General features: G+C 32.5%; 1 protein-coding gene across 6 annotated transcripts in view; it reads left to right on the top strand.

The window, feature by feature from the left end:
* LOC145296962 (uncharacterized) overlaps nucleotides 1–22,616 on the top strand; it is a 245,182-nt gene that overhangs the window by 214,217 nt on the left and 8,349 nt on the right. For 4 of the 6 annotated variants that reach the window (XM_080143189.1, XM_080143186.1, XM_080143188.1 and 1 more), the window contains 9 exons: nucleotides 6,490–6,645; nucleotides 6,735–6,854; nucleotides 7,913–7,966; nucleotides 9,134–9,202; nucleotides 13,440–13,604; nucleotides 14,539–14,763; nucleotides 15,996–16,183; nucleotides 19,439–19,589; nucleotides 21,111–21,200. In XM_080143189.1, coding sequence (XP_079999315.1) covers nucleotides 6,490–6,645; nucleotides 6,735–6,854; nucleotides 7,913–7,966; nucleotides 9,134–9,202; nucleotides 13,440–13,604; nucleotides 14,539–14,763; nucleotides 15,996–16,183; nucleotides 19,439–19,589; nucleotides 21,111–21,200 — 1,218 coding nt within the window. The remainder of the gene's footprint in view (nucleotides 1–6,489; nucleotides 6,646–6,734; nucleotides 6,855–7,912; nucleotides 7,967–9,133; nucleotides 9,203–13,439; nucleotides 13,605–14,538; nucleotides 14,764–15,995; nucleotides 16,184–19,438; nucleotides 19,590–21,110; nucleotides 21,201–22,616) is intronic. The other 2 variants (XM_080143190.1, XM_080143187.1) reach the window with 1 other exon arrangement.

Raw genomic sequence — 22,616 nt, 5'->3', positions numbered from 1 at the left:
AAGTGTGACTAAATAGCATATGAGCTGTCACATCAATTCTGACGAGCCAGTTTTCATCTATTAGCATTGCACCATAATTACATACTTCACTCGAGTTGGTTTCAAATGTGCAAACAAATAGAAATTAAAACCAAAAATGATTTCAGTGAAATTTCCTGTGAAATACCAGTTATATGCAGTTATATTTAATTTTATATTTAACAAAAATTTTAAGTCAAACAACCAAATCAATTCAAACCAAAAGATTGATTAATGCATAATTTATTTTCTAACAAATTACAAAGGAGGCACCACTTATCAAGGCCCGGAGGCCACTTGAGGATAAGGGTTAATGAGTATACAGTAGTTAATGGGACACTATCATAGTAATTGTTAATAGTGTGAATTTGGTAAATTGGATTACTTAAGGGAACGGCCCATCAAGAACTTGTTTATGTTAGACTTGAAAACGACCATTTTATAGGAAAGCAGGAAGACGGAACAGGTCCATAGGCTTGCAGTTCTAAGAAAGAAACTTTGTTCATGGAATCCACGTTTAGGCTTAGGCACAGATAAAAAATGGGGAAAATTATTAATGGTGGTTTCAGCTAGACAAGTGTTTCTTGTGAAAGTTCGGCAAGGAGAGACCATAGATTGGAGCTCAGACGAGCACTTACCATGAAAATAATGATAAAGCAGAGACAGGCTCGCAACGACTCTTGTGTAGAGGGAAAAAGGTTGCAGGGAAGAGAAAAGAGCATCACCTATTAGTCTACAAAGTCTATTTTGAACTCTGTCAAGGCAGGATAAGGTGCTTCTAGTAGCTCCTGCCCAGATGTGGCAACAGTACTCCATCCTAGGATGTACTTGGCTCTTATACAGGTAGAGAATTGCATCAACAATGAGATATCTACTGGAGCGGTGGAAGGATCCAAGCATTTTTCCAGTAACCTTGGCTATGGATTTGATGTACATGTTCCATTTCAGATCATGAGTAAAAGTCAGACAAAGAAGCTTGTCAAAACATGGAGCCTCCTCAAGACAAGAGCTATTCATTTCGATTGATGCCAAACAGGGAGCAGAGCGTTGATGATGGAAAGATAGAAACTTGGTTTTAGAGGCATTGAAATTAACCAGCCACCTCTTTCCCCATTGCACCACATGCTCAAGATAAGAGGAGAGTGAATCAGAGAGATCTTGGTCATTTATGGCTTTGGAAGTGTTGCCATAGAGGTGTGTCATCAAGATAACTGTCTACGAATGATCTTAGAATATCATTGATGTAGATCAGGAAGAGAGTTGGGCCCAGGACAGACCCCTAAGGGACTCCAGTATTCATACTGTGAGCTTCTGATTTCTGCCCATCAACCACTACTCTTATGAACCTATCAGAAATGATTTAATGATTGAGAATAAATTTCCGACTATTCCGTAGCTAGAGATCTTGTGAAGTAGACTTTTGTCATACCTTATCAAACACCTTTGATATGTCAAGAGCAATTGCCCTAGAAACGAATTTCTAAGAATATAATTAAATACTGCAGATGAAAATAAGCTAAGTTGTTAACATAGCTTTTATAATAAACTTCCGTGGATTATAAAATTTATTACATAAAAATTATAAATAATAAAATCAAGAATATCTATCGATATGTACAGATATTTCAGAAAAAAAACTATTTTACTATTATTATATTATATTATTTTATTCTTATTATATTTATTATTATTATATTAGAGTAAAGCTTGATTTTCTAAATCAGCATCTAAAAACAGTTTATGTAGATTGATTAAAAAAATTGATTAAAAAAATTCTATGAAATGAAGACTCATATCAGGAGTTGATTTGGTTAGAATGAAAATCTCAAGAATAAGTAATTTACAGTAGCTTTACAATTGTTAAACTATTGGGAGGGATGCACCCTAACCCTAACACCCTCCTCAGTCTTCATTAAGACATGCATTTAGGAGAAGGAAAACTGATGTAAAACCTGAGGTCTGCTATCCGCTCTATCTTTTAGCAATCATTTGCATCGACTGAGGTTAGCAGTGGTTCCAAAAAGTGTGGATGACTTTACACAAAGCCTTCACCATTTTAAACAAATAAGCCGTGTGGATTTTGGCCAACTTAGCTGTTGTGTGAACCTCATACGTCAAAATTGATGGTAGGATCCATTTATATATATATATATATATATATATATATATACACACACACAGTGGCACCAAAAAGGAAGTCTGCACTTGTCATTTTTTCAAAAACCACAAATTTAAGCTAAATTGAATGCAACTGTTTAAACAGTCTCTATCACATTTGATTTGCTTTTTATTCCTCAATAATTTTACCTGTTAATATTTGACTTTTAATTGAAGTATCCTAGTGTTCACGTCAATTTAAAAAATTATCTTCAAATCGAGAAGGCAAAAAGAAACTCCGTACAATGGAAAATTATTTAAATGTAACTTTAGAACATTAATGCAACACAAATGCAACAGGAACACAATGAACTAGTTAATATTTAGTAGCATAACCCTTCTACAATTTGACAGCCTGCGATCTTTTGGGCATTCCTTGAATTAGTCTGCGGCAATACTTTGGTGAAAGGCCATCCCACTTCTTTCATTTTTGTCCAAAGTTCTTCCAGATTTGAAATTTTATCATTGTGTAGCTGTTGCTTGATGTAATTCCATACATTTTCGATAGGACTGAGGTCTGGATGTTATGCAGGCCAATCCAAACACGGAATATCATGCTCTTATTGCTAGCTGTGTGAATGGTGGCATTATTCTCCATAAACATGAGATTATCATCCGAATTCTGGCCAAAGTAGAGTATAAAATGCTTAGTCAGCATATTAATGAACTTGGTCGCATTAATTCGACGTTGCAAGCAAACTATAGACCCTGGACCATTGGCACTGTTAACGCCCCACACCAAAATTGAACTTCCACCACTTTGCAGCATTGAAACTGTGTACCTAAAATTAAATTCTTTGTCCTTCCTTCGACGAATGTACAACTAAATATTTTCATTTGCTAGCCAAATAGAAAAGTTACTAGCCAAACCCATGTGATTTTTGGAATATGACATCTTCGTTCTGTGACGAGTATGCACATCATGAAGTTTTTTTTGTATTTTTTTAATAAGTGTAATTTTAAATATACAACAAATTTTATGTTATACTTGAAGGTATAAACATTCTAATTTCTTCAGCCTTCGTTAATAAAAAAAAGAAGTATATTGTTCTATTAAACTTATTTTTTAAATGTAACTTTGTTTTATTTTAAAAAAGAAAAAGTTGAAAAGATATTTTTCACTCAGTAGTGAGCTTTAGAAGATTGTCAGGGAAAGAAATACAATCGACAAAAGATAAGCGTTTCATTATTTCTAGTCACCACTTTGAAAAATCACTCGCAAATGCGACTGTTTCACTCGCCTCGCAATCTAGAGCCCTGTATATATATATATATAAGCAAACAGTTAATAAAATATGTTAAAAAATACTTTGAAATGAGTTAAAAACGTATTTAATCTGAAAAGGAAACACTAGATAAATGGATAGTCCTTAATCCGCAGAGTTTCGAAGAAATACTTTCCTTCTCATCAGAGGGTAGGAATTAGCAAAATGCAGGATCGGGTTTTGCATGCAGGAATATTTGATGAAACAACAAGTCAAAGATCTTACTTGAAAACAAAAAAAAAAGTGAAGCAGAGGGAATATGGTGAAGAAAAAGTGATTACACATGAATGGATAGTCTGGTGGAAGATAAAAAATCCAGTGACGGTAAAATCCAAATGTAAAACTTCAAGAAAGTTAAAAGAATTTCCATTTGTACAAATAAAATCCAGGGAAATCCCGTAATTGGAAGAAGATGGTCCATAATAATCCAAAGGCAGAAATCCATGGAATAATTCACAAAAATGTGTACAAGGAAAAAAAAAAAGATTCCAATAATATTAATAAAAGAAAAAGAAAATATGCTTTTCACTCTACTTCTGAGACATAAAATTTTTTATTTTATATATATATATATATATATATATATATATATATAAACTCCGCGGATTAAGGACTATCCACTTATCTTGTGCTTCCTTTTTAAAATTAAATATGTTTTTAACTCTTTTTCAAGATGTCTTTTAACATGTTTTATTAATCATTTGTTCATATTATAAGCTCTATTTCCTTTTCGGTTTTATTGAGCTTTTACATCTGGTTGAGATTACTTGTAAATATTAACTCTTTAATATTTATAATATATTTTAAGTTTACCATTTTGATTACCTTGGTAAACTTATTGTAATTTTTATTTCTTTATATATATATATATATATATATATATATATATACACTCTTTATTTTTAGGTTTTGTTCATGATAAAAAATTGATAAGAAACTGATTCGAGTATAATAATTGCACTTCTCTACGTGATCTCATCGTGAAATATGTTTATGATTTTTATGTTTTGTGTATCATCAGTATCGAAATGTCTTTTCCTTCTATTTAGACATTGTTTTTTCATTCTTGCACTTGTTCTACATATATCCAATGAATGTTATTTGAATTGTAATTTATAGAACCTATATGCTGATGAGGAAAATTAGTCTGTCAATCTTTACTCTTGTGTAATAGTGATAAAACGTGCTTCGAAATGTTGTATATGTATGGATAAAAATCAAACTTGATTATATTTAACATTTTAATTATGTCATAAATTATAATCTATTGAATTATTTGTGTGTTATTAGTAATAGAATAATCGACTGTTAGAAAGCACTGTGATTTTGAAATTTTAAATATAACGAATCAGATGAAGTGTAGAATTTTTGTGTTTATTTAAAAAACAAAAACAAAAAACTGCACTTTGGTCTCTTAATGATTATATTTAAAATTGTATATTATGCATTGTTAAATATATTTTCCATGGTTTTCTCTCGGCATGTTTTGTTTATTATTTCTTATTTTATTTAAGTGTTTCTAAATTACGCTTGATGTTAGTTTTCCATATTTCTAAACATAGAAGGAATCGTTCTCTAACCCCCCACCTTTTTTTTGCATGCAATGTTGTAGGCTTAAACTGTTTATCTTTCTGAATTTGATTTTGTGGCAAAATATTAAATTTCGTATTTTCATATTATCAGTATATTTCATACAATTAGAATTTGTTTGAATTGAAAGATTTTTTTTTTTTTTTTTTTTTTTTTTAAGTATTGATGGATGTGAACATTTGGAGTTTTTTTTTCATCTTTAATGATTGAGTTTTTGTCAAGTTTTCAAATTCAAAATATAGCAAGTCTGTTTTTTATTGTCTTTTCTGCATCTCACATCTGAATGAATGCAGCTTCTATGAATATCACGCATCTGCATGATATAGTTTGAAGAAAACAACTTTATTTACTCTTATGTGTTCAACTTCATTATTTATATATATAATTGTTATCAAAGAGTAAATCTTTAACAAAACAAAACTATCAAGATAAGAAAAGCTCAACACTATTAAGAGGAGCAAACAATATTAAAGGAAAGATGAGGAATAAAAGTTATAACTTTATTATACTATCATCACCTTCCCATTCTTTGAAAATTCCTACCTGGATCTTTCTATTTTCACATTAATTCACAGTATTATATATATATATATATATATATAATACTGCGAATTAATTTTGCTAATTCCTACCCTCTGATGAGAAGGAAAGTTTTTCTTCGAAACTCCGCGGATTAAGGACTATCCATTTATCTAGTGTTTCCTTTTCAGATTAAATATGTTTTTAACTCATTTCAATGTGTTTTTTAACATATTTTATTAACTGTTTGCTCATATTATAAGCTCTATTTCCTATTTGGTTTTATCAAGCTTTTACATCTGGCTGAGATAATTTTATAAATATTCTTTAATATTTATAATATACTTTAATTTTACCACCTTGGATCATTTTGGTAAATTTAATTGTAATTTTTAATATATATATATATATATATATATATATATATATATTTGTACTATTACCTACTTATATATTACCTCTCCTATTTATCCTTATATGTTGTACCTACTTTTAATTATTATTTACTATTTTACTCTATTCCTTCATTCTCATTTCATTTCTAAATGTCATTAAGCCAGTTTTTTCTATATTTGCGTTTTGTATAATTCTGGCCCTTCTCTTCTGATGAGAAGCATTTAGCTTCAAAATGCCATGACCTAAAGAGGTTTTTTTTCTTGCATTTCCTCTTAACTTTTCCTTGTCTTTCTGGTGATACAATAAAGTTAGATATAACTTTTATTCCTCATCTTTCATGTAATATTTATGTATCTTTGTTATTAATAGTTTTAACATTCTGACTTCCTTTATGCCCCCACTTAAAAATTCTTGATCCTTGCTTTTTTGATAGTGATTGTGAGATCAAATATTTAAGATCAAAGCAATTTATCGTCTAAACAATAGAAAGATGTTTTATAAAAACTTAATTAAATGGGAAAATATTTTTGTTTTTAATTTTCAGGGAGTCAGAGGAAAGGTGAACCAAAGCAAGTAATATTTTCAGATGGTATCCGACCTGGTGGTGACCTCACAGAAGAAGTGGATGGGCCCCAGGAAGCTCGTTTGCCTCCCAGGCGAACGGGACGAGCCCAGAAGAAAGTTGAAAGAATATCTCAAGGTAAGGTTTCTCAAAGTTTTCTCTTTTGTTGACCATTTTCCGATAAGGATTTTCCAGTTGCTTTGATCCTTCCGTTTCCATTTTTATAGGCAACGAACATTCAAGTTCCCCACGGACGCGTCGGTTAAGGTCTACAGATAGTCCTCGGAATAAATGCCTACTTCCTGAAAATGGATTGCCTCCTGTTTTACTCTCTAGCGGAACAAAAGGTCAGTTGATATTTTATTTCTTGGTAACTTAAACAGGTTTAATTATAAAGTTGAGCAATGTTATTTCGTTCTACTTTTAGTGATTCTATAGAATGGCAACACAACTAAGACCACTGTGGAGAGATTAGCTAGAAAATAAATTTACAAAAAACAGCAATTTCATTGAACTTCACAGGCCAGTGATGCAATGACAGTCGGTAATTGACTTTCTGGATGACTAGGTAGTGAAGGTAAATTAAGGGGAAAAAATAGGTGTGGCTGATAGAGAAAGATCAGTCTTAAATGAAATTCTGAATTTGAAATACGGAGGGCTAAGCTCAGATATAGCGATATGACCACAACACCATATTCCCTCACCCCACACACACACACACCCATATCTGACAAGTTTCTTGTATACAATGTTTTTTTTTTTTCTATTGTTTTTTAATTGAGAATGATGGCTTCGCACCCTTGCCATCAATTACATCAGAATCTCAACACTTTGAATAAGATGAAAAGCCGTGGCATATGTGTTTGGAGTGAGGAAGTCAGAATTATGAACTTGGTTCTATATTATTACTTATTTGTTTTTCTTTGAATATTACAGTCTTACAAACGACTTTCAAATTGTTTGAATTATGGTATAATCAGACTTCAAGTTTGGTATTTTTTAGGAAGATCAAATCTGGACAGCATAAGGAGAAGAATGCAGAACAAGAAACTTGGTTAGTTTAGTCACATTTAAGATTGAAAAAGATGGCTTGGGTTAGTATATGTAGAACTGTTGTGGTAATAGGGTTAGTTGGTGGGAGAAGGCCAAGGAAACCATTAGGGGAATTGATAAGGAAGGATTTAAGGGAAAGGTATAAGAAATGGTCAGAGATAGAATAGCCAGTTTAGTTTTAAAGAATGTTCAACACATGGGAACATATAAAGCAGATGTTACTGTCGATTATAATAATTTGTGGTCTCTATATATGATAAAAATGAAATGGAAAAAACAAATCTTGTTTCTGCCTTGTATGTATGTTGTCAAATATTGATTGTAAAAAGTTTCTACCTTTTTCTTTTTGAAGAAAATGGATTTGATGAAAATCCTGATTTTGAGCAAATGTTGCTGAAGATTAAAAGTAAGTTGGATTAAAAAAAAAAAAAAATCTTTTAATGCCATTGTCTTGTAAATATATAACATCTCCATGCATTATTTTCCCTTTCATCATGACAATTAAAAAAATAATTAGTGTTGCATCTTTTATTTAAAATATCTTCTCGTATTTTTATCTTATAAGAAATCATTTAAATATATAAGATTTGCTTCATATTTTAGATTAAAAAAAAAAACACAAAAAAAAAAACATGGAATAACAAGTTCAAAATCTAGCACATAAAATTATTTTGTTGGATTTTCAAATTCAGACCCAACTTTGCTTTAAATTAGTAAATCATGTTCTGTTTTTATGTAGTCAAAATTAATGGTTGTTGCATTATCATTCATTTCATATGAATCGGATGATTTTTGTTGGCATTTATTTCCCCGATATCTTTCTAAATAGAATTCTTTCTATAAAGACATAGCGTACTTACCAGAGGAACCACGTAATTGTTACCAACATCCCTAAGTGAAAGTGTTTCTGTGGAACAAACTGTACACGAACTTGGAACACCCAGGTTGTTAGTCAATGTCATTAACCACCTAGCCATCCCTGATGATGTACTGCATTAGTGGCAACATAAGAACGTACTTAGCTACATTTTATTTCAGCAGTCCAAACTATTGATTATATGAAACATTTTCAAATAATCACCTAAAAATAGAAATCGGCAACTTGTTTTAAAATTGAAGAACTTAATAGGCATTGTCTACCTTATTTTTAAAAACGTTCAAGCATATAAAAACTAAAATGGCTTTATACTGGGTAAGTACAACTAGTTATATATCATATAATTTTGATTAACTATTGCAAAAGATTACTGATTTATCCCTTCCCCCTCCCCAATAAAAAAATAAGAGTTAAAAACTCATAAAATAAAAAAAGATGTAAGATTTTTATGTAATATCAAGAGATTAAAAAAAATTCTCATGAGTTTTATTTTTAAAAAAATATTTAAAATAAAAATTGAACTGTATAAGAAACCAATTTTCTTGTCCTCCTCTCCTAATTCTTGACATATATATAAACATAAGTGTGGAAGCTTTATTTTTTTTTCAATTGGCTGAAATAAATGCAATAAAATTAGTTTTTGTTTCTGCTTTTTTTTTAAATATGGCATGCAATATTTAACTTTTTTTTTCCCAGATGATCAACATGAACCTGTGATATTTGCAATAAACAGCAATCTTTTTGTCATGGTTAAAATAGTTCAGTGTGAGTATCTTCCTTTTTTTTTTTTTTTTTTTTTTTTTTTTTTACCCCAAACAAGTCATGTTGCCACTTGGTTGTAAGAAGCTACGATTTGGGATTATTTAAGGTGCAACAGAAATCTCTCCCACATTTTGACATGCAATCTTCTCAGTAACACTCATACAGTTTCTAAGAAATCATTAATTTGTACGAATGGAACATGGAACTTCATATCAGTGTGTAGAATTCTTCTGACTGTTAGATCAGATGATCCCAAAACATGTTCGTGAGCTGAATATGTAGGACACTGAATAACAGAAAGTCTCACAGCTCAAATACTGTCTGGTGTTAGAGCACTTAGAGGCCTTCCAGGCGGCTTTCTCCCAAGTGCCAAACCTGTAGCTCTGAAATTTATAATCCATAACTGTATTGATTTTCTATCTGGAACAGCATCATGCCGTCGTAACTTGTAATGAACTCGGAAAGCTCTGTTGCAGTTACAGATTCGCCATTCTTCAAAAACATTTCCACAGTAAAAGCACAATGTGCACCAGTCTAAACCATATTGTTTGATGAGGGTGACTGAAAATAAAATGGCAAGTTATTAGCTAAATGAAAACGTCATTGGCACTTTACATAACTTTATTATCAACGCATAGTTGAAAGTTTAAAATGTGGGAGTTATTTCTGTTGTACCCTGTGAATTGTGGAGAGTTGAGTAGCAAGATGTCTGTTCACATTATATTTAAGCTTCTGCATGTCTGTACAGCCAGGGAAGCAGGAAACAGGGAGGGAATTCCAAAGTCTGGTAGTTCGATGGAAGAAATGATTAGAGTAGAAGGCTTTCTAGCATCTATGGATCTCAACAGTGAAGGGGTTTTGCTGCTAGTCAGGTTGGTCAGAAGTATGTATTACAATTTTAATTCAATACTAGACCACCCATTGTTGGGTCAGTATAATTTTTTCAATTTAAAGTTCTTAACTGGCATTAGTTGATAATCATGGTTATCCAAGGAAGTACTTACTTTAAAAATTTCATAAAAGATAATGGTAGTTTGATTTATTTTGAAGTGACACTATATATATATATATATATATATATATATATATATATATATATAAAAGAGCAAATAGTTAATAAAACATGTTTAAAAACATTTTGAAAAAGAGTTAAAAACATATTTGATCTGAAAAGGAAACACTTAATAAGTGGATAGTCCTTAATCCGCGGAGTTTCAAAGAAATACTTTCCTTCTCATCAGAGAGTAGGATTTAGCGAAATGCGGGATCGGATTTTGCATACAAAAGTATTTGATGAAGCTGCAAGTAAGTCAAAGATCTTACTTGATAACAAAAAGTGAAGCAGAGGGAATAGGGTGAAGAAAAAGATGATTTCACGTGAATGGATAGTCTGGTGAAACGTAAAATATCCAATGACGGTAAAATCCAAAAATGTAAGTCCAGAAAGTTAATTAAATTTCATTTGCACAAGTAAAATCCAAGGAAATCGCGTAATTGGAAGATGGTCCCAAATAATCCAAAAGACCGAAATCCATGGAATAATTCACAAATATGTACAAGGAAAAGGGGGAAAAAATTCCAATAATATTAATAAAAGAAAAATAAGATATGCTTTTAACATGGCTGCTGAGACAAATGATAGAATTAAATATAAAATAGAAAAGCAAATGTCAAAATGAGCCAGACAAGATGACATTAAAAGGCGCAAAAAATATAGGGCAAAAAAAGAGGTCAACTGAAATGTATAGGTTATTACTTCAGAAAATGTCAGCAAGAGTTATTAAAAGACACTAAATGGAAAAATTAATTAATTAATAAATAAAAAATAAAATATAAAATAAAAAATTTTTTAAGGGGAGAGGATGCCCGGTATCTGCGAATTCCGGATAAAGCAAGCAAGTAAGTATGTAAGTAAATGCATATAGTAAAATATAAGTAAATATACAAACAGGATATGAATGTGTAGGTATATTGATATATTTGATAGATAGGAATATTTAAAGACTAAAAACTGAGCAAGATGTTTGAACAAATAATTTCACGAAATGTAACTGACAACTGGCCACCTTGTTCATGCGATTTAACCTCATCAGATTATTTTTGGCTGATATGTAAAGTCCAATGTCTACACTGATAAATCAGACACAATAGATCACTTGGTTGAAAATAACAATCAACACATCATTGCCGAAATGCAGACTAATTTAATGTGTAGAATTTGTGAAAATTGGATCTCTATATTACGATATATACACGTGAGTCATAGGCCTGAAATTGTATTTGGATTATAAATGTAAAAAAATTAATCTTTGGAATAAACCACATATTTGTATAATACATATATTTTTCTGTAATTTATTTACATTTTAAATATTTTGCCTATAAAAAATACCCTATATATACAGGGTGTCCCAAAAGTCGCACATCATCTAGGTTTTTATAAAAATAAATATATCTATTTTCTTGTTCATTAGCTCAACAGATGGACAATTCTAGTACACATTTGAGATGTTCCCGAAGACAAAAATGCCAAGAGGGACAGATCTGGTGAGCGGAGTAGCCACTCTACGAAGATCAGTATATGGTGTGCAACTTCTGAGACACCCTATATATATATATATATATATATATATATATATGTGTGTGTGTGTATATATATATATATATAACCATAGTTATTCAGAGAACCGTTCTACATTTTCTTCAAAAACGCTTTATACGGACAATTGTTTCTGCCTATTTTAAAAACATATCTTGATTATACAAAATATTACTAATATTCATGAGGAGGCTTCATCAGTGAATAAAATTTCAGTCAGGCTGTAAAAAAAAAAAAAAAAAAAAAAAACGCATTAAACATTCATTTAATTTATGTATATTAACCATTCACTTAAAATTCGTTTTGAAGCCTCCTCATGAATATTAGTACATATTTTGTATATTATGCAAACGTGCTCTTGAAATTGGTAGGAAATTTTAAAGAAAATTTGGAATGTTACTCTGGAGAACGCTTACATAATGGTAATTTAAGATCTCTAGTCGTACACTATTGAAATCTAACATAAACCTATGTATTATGTTCAAGAAATGTATATAATATATATATATAGTAATTTATAAAATATATATGGCAATTACGCTACACTGAATATTCGGCGTTTCACCCACTCTAGGACTCCTCAGGCTTATGCGCATAAGTCTGAGGAGTCCTAGAGTGGATGAAATGCGGAATATTCAGTGTAGCTTAATCACCATATATATTTTATAAATTACTAACCAGCTCTACCTACGTATTGAGCACTTTTGAAGTAAATACTTAAAGTTTACGCATAAATCTATACTTTCATATATTAATTTTATGTGAGTAAATTAAGTAGTTATAATATGTATATATTGACGTCGCGATGGGGGCGTATGATAGTGCGGATATCTGCGATCTGGTTGGACTTTTTCTACTGGAGACTATGAAACATAAATTCCCAGATCACTTTTTTGGATTATATAGAGATGATGGACTTTGCCTATCGCGTGACTACAATGGATGTGCACTAGACAGGCTTAGAAAAGACCTAACTGAATTTTTTAAGGAACTAGGCTTTAAAATAATAATACAGACAAATTTAGATAGAGTAGATTTTTTAGATGCCACTCTAGATCTCGAGAAGAAAATACACAAAACCCTTCCACAAACTAAATGAAAAACTTATGTAGAGACGAATATTGGCTGAAGAGAGCTTGATAAGGATACCTTAAACGGGCCTTATTATCGGGCTTGAAACCGACGGTACCAATAATCTGTCTCAACTAACAACTTTCTGTACACAAAATAAAAAATATGAAAAATATATATATATATATAGTCACTGTTCATATAGATGATCCCTCATTCAAAAGGTTGAAGGTCGTCTATTTTTTTTTTTTTTAATTGATGCTCTCATGAATCATCTCTTATCAGTATTTTAAGCCAGCTTTATTGGATAGCGTCATCTTTTTGACATCATCCAGTCATTGTTTAGGAATACAAATGAAACAAGATTCACAAACACATTTCGAATTAATTTAGTAGTAATAGTAGTAGTACTAGTATTAGATATATTTAAAATGTTTTTATGCTTGACAAGAATGTCTGCAAAATTTGCAACATCTTTTTTTCATATTTTTGTTTAAGGATAAACGATACCTAGAAACGATACCGTAGAAATATAATTTTTTCGTGTATTCAAACGATTTTTTTTTTCAGTGGATTGCTGTGTAAATCGAACCTGTTGGTGCTTTACGACAAAGGGCATGTGCACAGTCGGACAGGATGAGATTGTGATTGTGTTAGAATGCTTTCCAGATGAGAAGACAATTCCAAAAGATGTCTTCTGGCATTTCCACACTGTTTATGAAGAAGCATATAAAGGTAACGCCATTTTATTTTTCTATTTTGTTGTCCATATCAGCGTTGTTGTCTTATACAATTCTTTATTGAATGGTGAAAAAAAAAAAAAAAAAACCCTCATAATCGTATAAAATGTGGATTATTAGATTTGTAGATGACTACCTGTATCTACTTGGTATTGTCCGAGATGCAGTAAAGTCAATTTCCATATGCACTTGTGCAGAAAAAATAAGGGAGACAACTCTTTATATTAATTCAAGGAGTTATTTCCCTTGACAATGTTAATTTTTCATTTAGAAGTGAGAATAAGTTGAAATTTGTAGTCCTTCTCCCAAAAGAAAATTTGCTAATCACAATCAAAATTAGATGCATCATCAGGAATGCTATTTAGTTTAAAGTTTTAATCAAAGGATAACTTTAAATGTTGGATGTAAACTACCAGTGTAGAACTCTAGTGCTTTCTTCTGGTATCCAGTTTGTCTGACTCCTCAACTATCCTGCACTTGATTGCATAGTGATTCAGGCCATAGCCAAAGCTCATCTGTTTTATCTCTGATCCTAATCTTAAAAACTTTTTTTTTTCACATATTTAATTAAAAATGCGTTTTCTTTCAAATTTTTGCATGCACATGACATGTCAATATCTAATGAAACGATACTTTTCTCTCTTTACTTCCTGTCTTGTGTTGATTTAGGAACATCTCTCTGCGAACTGCGGCTGACCTAATGTATCACATAAGTCTATAATATATGCTTAAACATCACACAAATAATAGGAAATTTATGCGAACTTGTATCACTTATGAGATGAGTTTTGTATCTTGCTAATGCATCACTTATTTTTGAAAAAGATGAATTCATTTATTGGTGAAAAAAAAAACCTCACTTTCATTACTCATCCCTAGTTTTAATGTCTATTTAACACTGATTTTCTTAATGATTTAATTTTTTTCAGGTAATACTGTATCCGACATGGGGCATACAATATTTAACCAGAGTTTTCTTGGCAGTCGAGATCATGGCGGCTTCCTTTACATCAGACCAACCTTCCAGTGCCTACAGAAAATCATATTACCTAGTCCTCCTTATCTGTTTGGGATCCTGTTACAAACATGGGAAGCCCCATGGGCTAAAGTCTTTCCAATTCGATTACTGTTGAGACTTGGTGCTGAATACAGATGTGAGTGCTACTTGATTGGCGTTTGTTAATTTCTGTTTCTATGCATTCAGGAGTACATTTAGTCAATTTCCATTAAAGTGGTGAGCGTCTTCACACTTCATTTCATAGCTCAAATCCCAGATAACTTTGGACTGTGATCAGTCATGTCAAGAATATTACCTTTCGGCCGCGGCACCTGTTACTGACTGTATGAGAAATTATAGCCTCATCTATTTTTGCCGTTTACAGATTTTCCATTTAGCATAAAGTAATACTCTTCTATAAAGAATAGTTCTCTAGGTTACCAGTAGTGTGAAAAATATGCAAACAAAAAGAGCAGCCAAAGAAATTTTTTGCTTGTATCGTAGCTCAACAGTGTGGTTTGAAGGTAAGTGCTTAAACCTTGGATTTGAAACCCAATGGATGGTGTGCTATGCATAATATCGGAATGAAATACAAACGTTTCTGTGTAGCTTACTTGTCATAAGTATATTTTTATACTAATATATTTCTCGATGTAGATGTGTATTTCTTCTAATATACACACACACACACACACAATTGCCCTGCTACATATTTTTCTTGTTCACACACCGATAACAACACAAGATATATATATATATATATATATATACACTCACACACACACACACTGCTGCTCAACTCCCTACATAGTATCCCTGCAAATTATGTAGTAGATAGTAGCCCCCTATATCAATGTGTTACTGTGCCTTGTTTGGGGTAAAAATGCAATAAAAGAAAAATAAATAAAATACCCATCTCATGATTATATTTAAGCAATAAAAATAGCATTAGTTTTAATTATTAATGAATTTTCTTTCTTTGGGGAAATTCTGATGCCCAGAATTTCTCCACTTTCCTTTGATCTTCCTTTTATTATGCTGAATAGTTAGCAAGGCCTCATCAAATACCATTTTTAAGTCTTTGGTATAACTCTACCAAGAACTGAACCCTAGGCTCCTGGTTCATTTAGTATAATGGTAAAACTAATGCTAATGGTTCAGTAAAAATAGCTAATTTCCTCCCAATCATTTGATCTTCGTTTTCACAATCAGGTTTTGTTCTTTTGCTTGTTTGGCGATTAGAATTACTTTGAGACATCAACCTCAGAAGAGTTTTCAATTATAAAAACAGAACTATTTTTAGGATTTTATTTTCTATTTAAAAAAGGAAATTCCTAACTTTTTTCACATGAACTAACGATTGAAATTGAATTGCTTTCTTCTTTACAGATTATCCGTGTCCTTTGATTAGCGTGCGTAACAGAAAACCCGTCTTCTACGAGATTGGCCACACGATCATGAACTTATTAGCGGACTTCAGGAACTATCAGTATATGTTGCCACAGATCAGAGGTGTTACGATCCATATGGAGGATAAACGAACAGTCATCAACTTCCCTAGAAACCGATATGATGATGTGAGTTGTTTTTTTATTTCCATGCTAACCTATCTCTGACCAGGTCTTCATTTATCCCTCCCTTAAATTCATCCTTATGTTTTACTTGACCTTCCCCTTCTAACTGATCCTGTTACCACAACTGTTCTATGTCTACAAACCTAAGAACTCTTATCCATTCTTTCAATGTGACAATTAGTCTCCTGCTTTGCACATCTCCTTATGCTGTTCAATTTTTTTTTTTTTTTTTTTCAAATTCACTCCGGACAAGACATAGATATAGTGAGCCGTTTAGATCTGCCAAATTCGCTTTATCTAGATCAAACACACGGACACAGAACAAGTTGTGTGCAGTAGCACACACACGCAAACATCACATAACTTTGATACGCGTGCATTTCATGTGACCTCTGACATAGCCTTCCGTTCCCCCTTCTCTTCTTTCACTCTTTCACTTGGCACCAAGCAGTGCACATGTATAAACCCACACGCTTGATAAGCATGCACTCGGAGAGCAGCAAACAGACTTGTGATGCAAGGCGATTGATCCTTCACAACCTTTAATACCAACCAAAACAATTGAACATAATGTCTTACCACGAACAATCAATTATTCATAAAATTCAACGATACAATTGAACTTTTATAAACATTCAGTTACACACATTTTTACACAATAAAACTTGCGGTTTATTTTCACCTGTTCGTGTACACCTACAAGTGTTTTCATGTTATCTTGCTTGTATCAATAAATGTTTCTTGTATATTTTTTGTAACTCAGTATTTGGTTATAATTAATTATGATAGGAATTATTGAACACGTTCTTATTTCTTTACCGATTGATATATCCAATCCCAACACATGAAGCCACGTGATGTAAATTGCTGAAAAATATTATTTCAAAGTCAAGAAATTGCCAACAATAAGTGTTAAATGGGATAAATTCTGACCCAGAAAACAGCTATTCTCTCCCCTTTGTCAGAAACATCGGTCCTGGAATGTGAGGACTAAAGGACAAAATGAGAAAAACAAGTTACACAGCTGCTGAAAGTAAACCGAAGATCCATTTTCTGTTCTCCTGAAGTCATCAGAACTTATTTTTAAGACTTGCATTGTATATCTATCATATTTCTCTTCATGCAACACATGTCCTCAACCCTCACTTTCATGCGTCATCACACTGTGTAAACGTGCCTGATAGACTCTTTCCTTTTCCTTGGTCAACATTAATAGAACTGCTAGTTAGTAATATCAGAAGTCTTAAACTTACTTCATTCGTGCTCTGTGCTCCAACAGTATCACTAACGTAACAAAATTCTGGACAACCTCAATAACCTTTGCCATCCACATATACATTCTTCGCATCTGAATTCTCATTGTCTTGCATTTCTTGTACACAAATTGGTAATCTAAAGAACATCAAGCAAAAGCAATATGTAGCACCAATTCATATTAAGAGGAGATGACCAAATTAAGAGAAACCCTTAACGATACTGAGAACCATTCACTTTGACCAAATATCAAACGATACTATCTGAATACTCGCTATGGCCTCTCTTACATGAAGTACTTTTCTGAAAATATTCAGAGGATATGTAATGCATATGATATTAGGACAATATCCAGAAGCAACTCAACTTTCTAAAAACATCTTGTCTGAGTCAAGACTTGTCAAGAAAAAATGACCAAGAATTACGTATTTCATTCCATGTAAATTTGGAAAAAATATACAATGGTGAGATAAAAGTAAGTCTTCAGTGGAGAGTCATTATTATAATAGAAAAATGGTCCGAAAAGGATGGCAAATGAAATTTCTGTTGTAGAGAAAAACAAATTGAATACTTAATGTAGTTGTCCCAAGCAAAAATTAATAGCATCATCCAGTCAGAAAAGCTTTTAATTGTAAAGAATTCCAGATAAAAAATAGTATTGATCTGGTCGGGATCAGTCGTGGTCTTCATTTCAAGATGCAAAACTATGATTGAAAATTTCAAAGAGATTCCGTATATTTTATACAGCGATTGTGATATTGGATTCGTTCATTCTTATCAACCCTAGCTATAAATATAATCATCCAATATTTTGTGATCATATCCTAGTATTATGGCAAAAATATTGCAACAAGACGAAAACAACATTGGAAAACTAATATGTAGAGATGTTGAAATAACGGCCTGTAAAACCGACATTAGAAAATTGAAGATGATGATGCCTGATCACATATGGAAGGAAAAAGGAATCTGTTGTTATAATTAAAAATTGTTAACAAAAGAATCGTGATGAGCAAGACATCTGAAGGAAGCACAAATTGTAGCCTCTTTATATGCTTTGTTTTGGGTGAAAAAACAGTAAACAAAATGTGTGAATGTTAAAGAACAGTGACTTCTTATCTGAAATGATAAAATTGTTGCCCTAGAAAAGACATGATTCCATTTCCATTCCTGTACAAATCCTAAGAGCGATAGGAGCCTTTTCTTACGTCTGAAAGTGACAATGTTCAACAAGCGAGATCGGAAATGCAGCATTGTACAATTCCATGCTTTCTACCGATGCAAGTTATGACAACAGGACCATTGCCAGCACCCTCAAAATGCAAATCTGGATGGTATAACGCTTGAGCACACAGCTCAATGCATCAGACAACTCTTTCCAGCCATGATTATGGTCTTTGGTGGGGTTTCAAGTGAGGGCTACATCATGCCACCTCACATCTTTTGAAGTCGGCTTGAAAGTCAACACCAAAGTGTACTTGGATGTGCTGAAGAGTGTGGTGATCCCTTGGTGCATTCAAGTGGCTGCTGGCAGATCCTGGGTGTAGTAGCAGGACTCATCGCTGACCCACAAGTTCAGAGACCCAGGCTTGGCTTCACGAGTGCTACAACTGTGTACTTTTCTCTCACTGGGTCCCCCCTTCTCCCCCTAATTTGAATCCGCTGGACTACTTTGTTTGGTCATACATCAAGAATATCGCCAACATGACCTCCCACAATATCAAGGCCAGCCTGATTGCCGAGTATTTGCTAAGCTCTGGCGATGTTTGTAGAAAAGGCATTCTTGCAGTTTTAGATCCGTATCAAGGCAATGATTGAAGCTGAAGGCGGCTACATTGAATAGATGTCAGCTCCACTATATAATCAAGTTAATTGAATTGATTTTTTCAATAAAAGTTTTAAAATAAAGCTGTTGTGTTGTTTTCTTTTAGGGCGACTGTTTTATTGTTCTGCATTGTAGAAGTTTCTGATAGTTATCATTTTTTTTTTTTTTTTTTTTTTTAGCTAATGAAGGTGGTGACCAACAGTAACGAACATGTGATGGCACTTGGTGCCAACTTCAGTGCGGATGCTGACTCTCATCTTGTATGTATTCAGAATGATGATGCTAATTACCAAACCCAAGCCATCAACATACAGAATAAACCAAGGAAAGGTTCGTGAAAAATAACTTATTTTTTCATAATTTGCAGATTTAATTTTTTTTTTTTTTTTTTTTCTTTTTAACTTATTTACATTTAGATAATTCTTTATAATAAAAAAAATGAGTTTGATATTTTCTTACGTCAGCTATATACAATTGATGCGGTTTAAATTTGCTGACCGTATTTCTATCTATCAGGATTTTACTTCACAAATGTCCATATTCTTGGCAGGACAGTGAAGAAATGTTTCTGCTGGTCTATTAAAATGGCTCATGGCTTCGTGTAACATTGCTAACTTGTGCTAGACAAACTCTCATTTGCTGATGTAAATGTGAAAATTTTGGGACTATAACTAATTTACAAAAAGCCAGGGGGGGTTGTTTTTTTTCTCCTCAACACAAATGACAAAGAAACTGTTTCCTGGTCAAATGTAACACTCTCTAACCCACAAGTTATTGATCTTTGGTGATCAGACTGGAAGTGATTAACCACCTCATTGGCCACTGCGCTTAGATTGCTACGTTTCAAGATTTGATGCCAGGGAAGTAGCTGCTTCAGCTCGGTCAAGGTGACTCGTGTCCCAAGTTTAAATAGAAACTTATGGTTTATATGACATTTTTTTTTTTTAAAATGTTTTTCATATAATTTAGAATTTGAGTAATTGAGTTTATTTTGTTACGACAATGAAATCCAGCATTGCTTATGTTGTTGTCGGCCATCATTCCTGATGATTTTTTTGGCATTAGTTTGCCCCTGATATCTTTCTGTTAAGAATTCTTTCTGAAAGGATATCAGGTACTTACAAGACCACATGAAGGTTTCCAACGTCACTAACTGAAAATGTTTCAGTGGAACGACCTGTATTTGATCTTGACACACACAGGTTTTCAGTCCGTGTCGTTAACCACTTAGGCGCTATCACCTCCCTGGCATTACTGATCATATGTGCAGGAAAAGAAGACAGCAATCCCCATGAAATGATATTTAAATTATAGAAGAACATGATTAAATGATTCAACTAACATTTCTTTCAATCAACCGATTATAGATCCGAACAATGCGAGATTTGTTAGTATGAAAATCCTAAGAAACACAACTGAACTAAAATATTCGAGTTCGTTTTAACATTTTATTTTTATTTTCTTGTTCATCAATTTGTGTTGTTGAATTTCTCCTTTTTTCAGGTTGAAATTCAGTCGGGACGTTTCAGAAATATTAGTGCTAGGGTTTTCTTATTTGGCCACAAATTCCACGTTACCATTTTTGGAATAATACTTTACTGCCTGTTGCTTACGACTTGTTTACGTCGTTAGATTAAAGATATAAAAAAGACAAGAAAAGCATTCTTCAACCGTTATTTCCTAGCAGCGTTCAACTTGTTATCAGTTTTAATTCCAACTATTGGTTTCAAGTGTTTAACGATTGTGCTTCTCTGCTATTCAAGCTAATATGTAACCTAGTAATATTTATATCGATACAATTGAAACCATTTGTCACTCTGCATCCCACAGCGTTTTGATTATCATTTTTAGGTCCATATTCTGTTGAGAGTCATGTCGAAGAAGGAGACGCCTGTGCTCGTGCACAGCTTCTAGGGTATGATGAGTTGTCACTGCTGAAATGTAAGTTGAAGACCACTTTTCGGTCCGTAAGCTACCCTTCCATCATTTTCTACTGAACTTATCTAAACGAATTGACGATTACGATTAAGATTACTTCCTCTCTTCTATTACAAAATAGAATGATAGTTTTTTTTTTTTTTTTTAAACTTTACATTTTTATTTTTTAGCATGCAAAATTTGAGTTAAAAAAAAAATATTTTTAAGATTGAGGGTAGAGGGAATGTTAGAATAAGCATTTGAATTATTGTCATCTTTTTTATTTTCACAACATTTCAGTGAACGTAGCTTCCAACCTTTCTCAGCTATCTTGTCGAACCCTGAAATATTTTTGTCAGACTTGGGAATCCTGGACAGAATTGTAAACAGAACAGATTATTTAATCCACAATGTAGCATGCTCTCTATCTGTCTGCCTTAAGTAATTCGCAACTGTATTTTGAGTGTTGCCCACACTGGGGATTGAACCGTCAACCTCTAGATGAGTGTAACTTAACTGAATTTTAAGAAGTACTTTATACTCTTAAAAAAAAATTCCTGAGTTTGCAAGATACACAGAGTTTGCAGATACAAGGTTGGAGGTTAACTTGACAGAAACTTTGTGAAAATAACATTGAAGATGAGAACAGTATTATTCTAGAGTATGTGAACATTGAGTAACTAGTTAAGTCCGAAACAATTTACAGGTAATGAAAGCCACAGTAAAGACGACATAGAATGACGCTCTTTTATAAGAATATCATAAATTTGATCAAGATAGTTTTCATGGAATTGTTAAACATATTTTCCTTGTTAATTTTTCTTCTCTCTCTCTCTTTCTCGCTCTAAGGTCTAAAATGAACTTCTATAAAACTAACTGTTTATTAGGTCAAACCTTGTAAGTTTTATTTTTATAAATTTAATTAGAGTTAAAATCCCCAATGAAAAAAGTCTTTGTTACAAAACTTCTCCAGTATTTTCGCAAATCTTTTTTTCCATAATGCATGATATTTTTCCATCAAAATATTTTCTTAAACTGTTTTTTTACATTATTTTATTTTCTAAATAAAAAAAAAAAACCCGAAGCTTCCTGTAGTCAGGATGTACTAGTAACATCCATGGGTACACAAAAAAAGTACACTTGAAATTCGATTTAATTTACTCAACATGATAGGGGTCCTGGATATGACCTAAAACTATATCCGATGGTGAAGCCCCACCTTGCGGGCCTTGGGGAGTGTGCAGCCACCCTTTAATTGCTATTGCTCTGACCCGGAGTGGTAGTACCTGTTAGGGTCCCAACTATAGGTTAAATAGAATCGGACCTAAAAAAAAAAAGTATACTCCATAAAAAATCGTTCAAGATAACTAGATTCGGCATTAAATAACCTGAAAAAGGTTGATATGCCGTAAAACAAAAACAACCAATCAACATGATAGG

Source organism: Euprymna scolopes, chromosome 17, assembly GCF_053919585.1.
Source record: "Euprymna scolopes isolate OS-2025 chromosome 17, ASM5391958v1, whole genome shotgun sequence".
In the NCBI taxonomy this organism is placed as follows: Eukaryota; Metazoa; Mollusca; class Cephalopoda; order Sepiida; family Sepiolidae; genus Euprymna; species Euprymna scolopes.
This window is presented reverse-complemented; position numbering and strand designations above follow the sequence as displayed.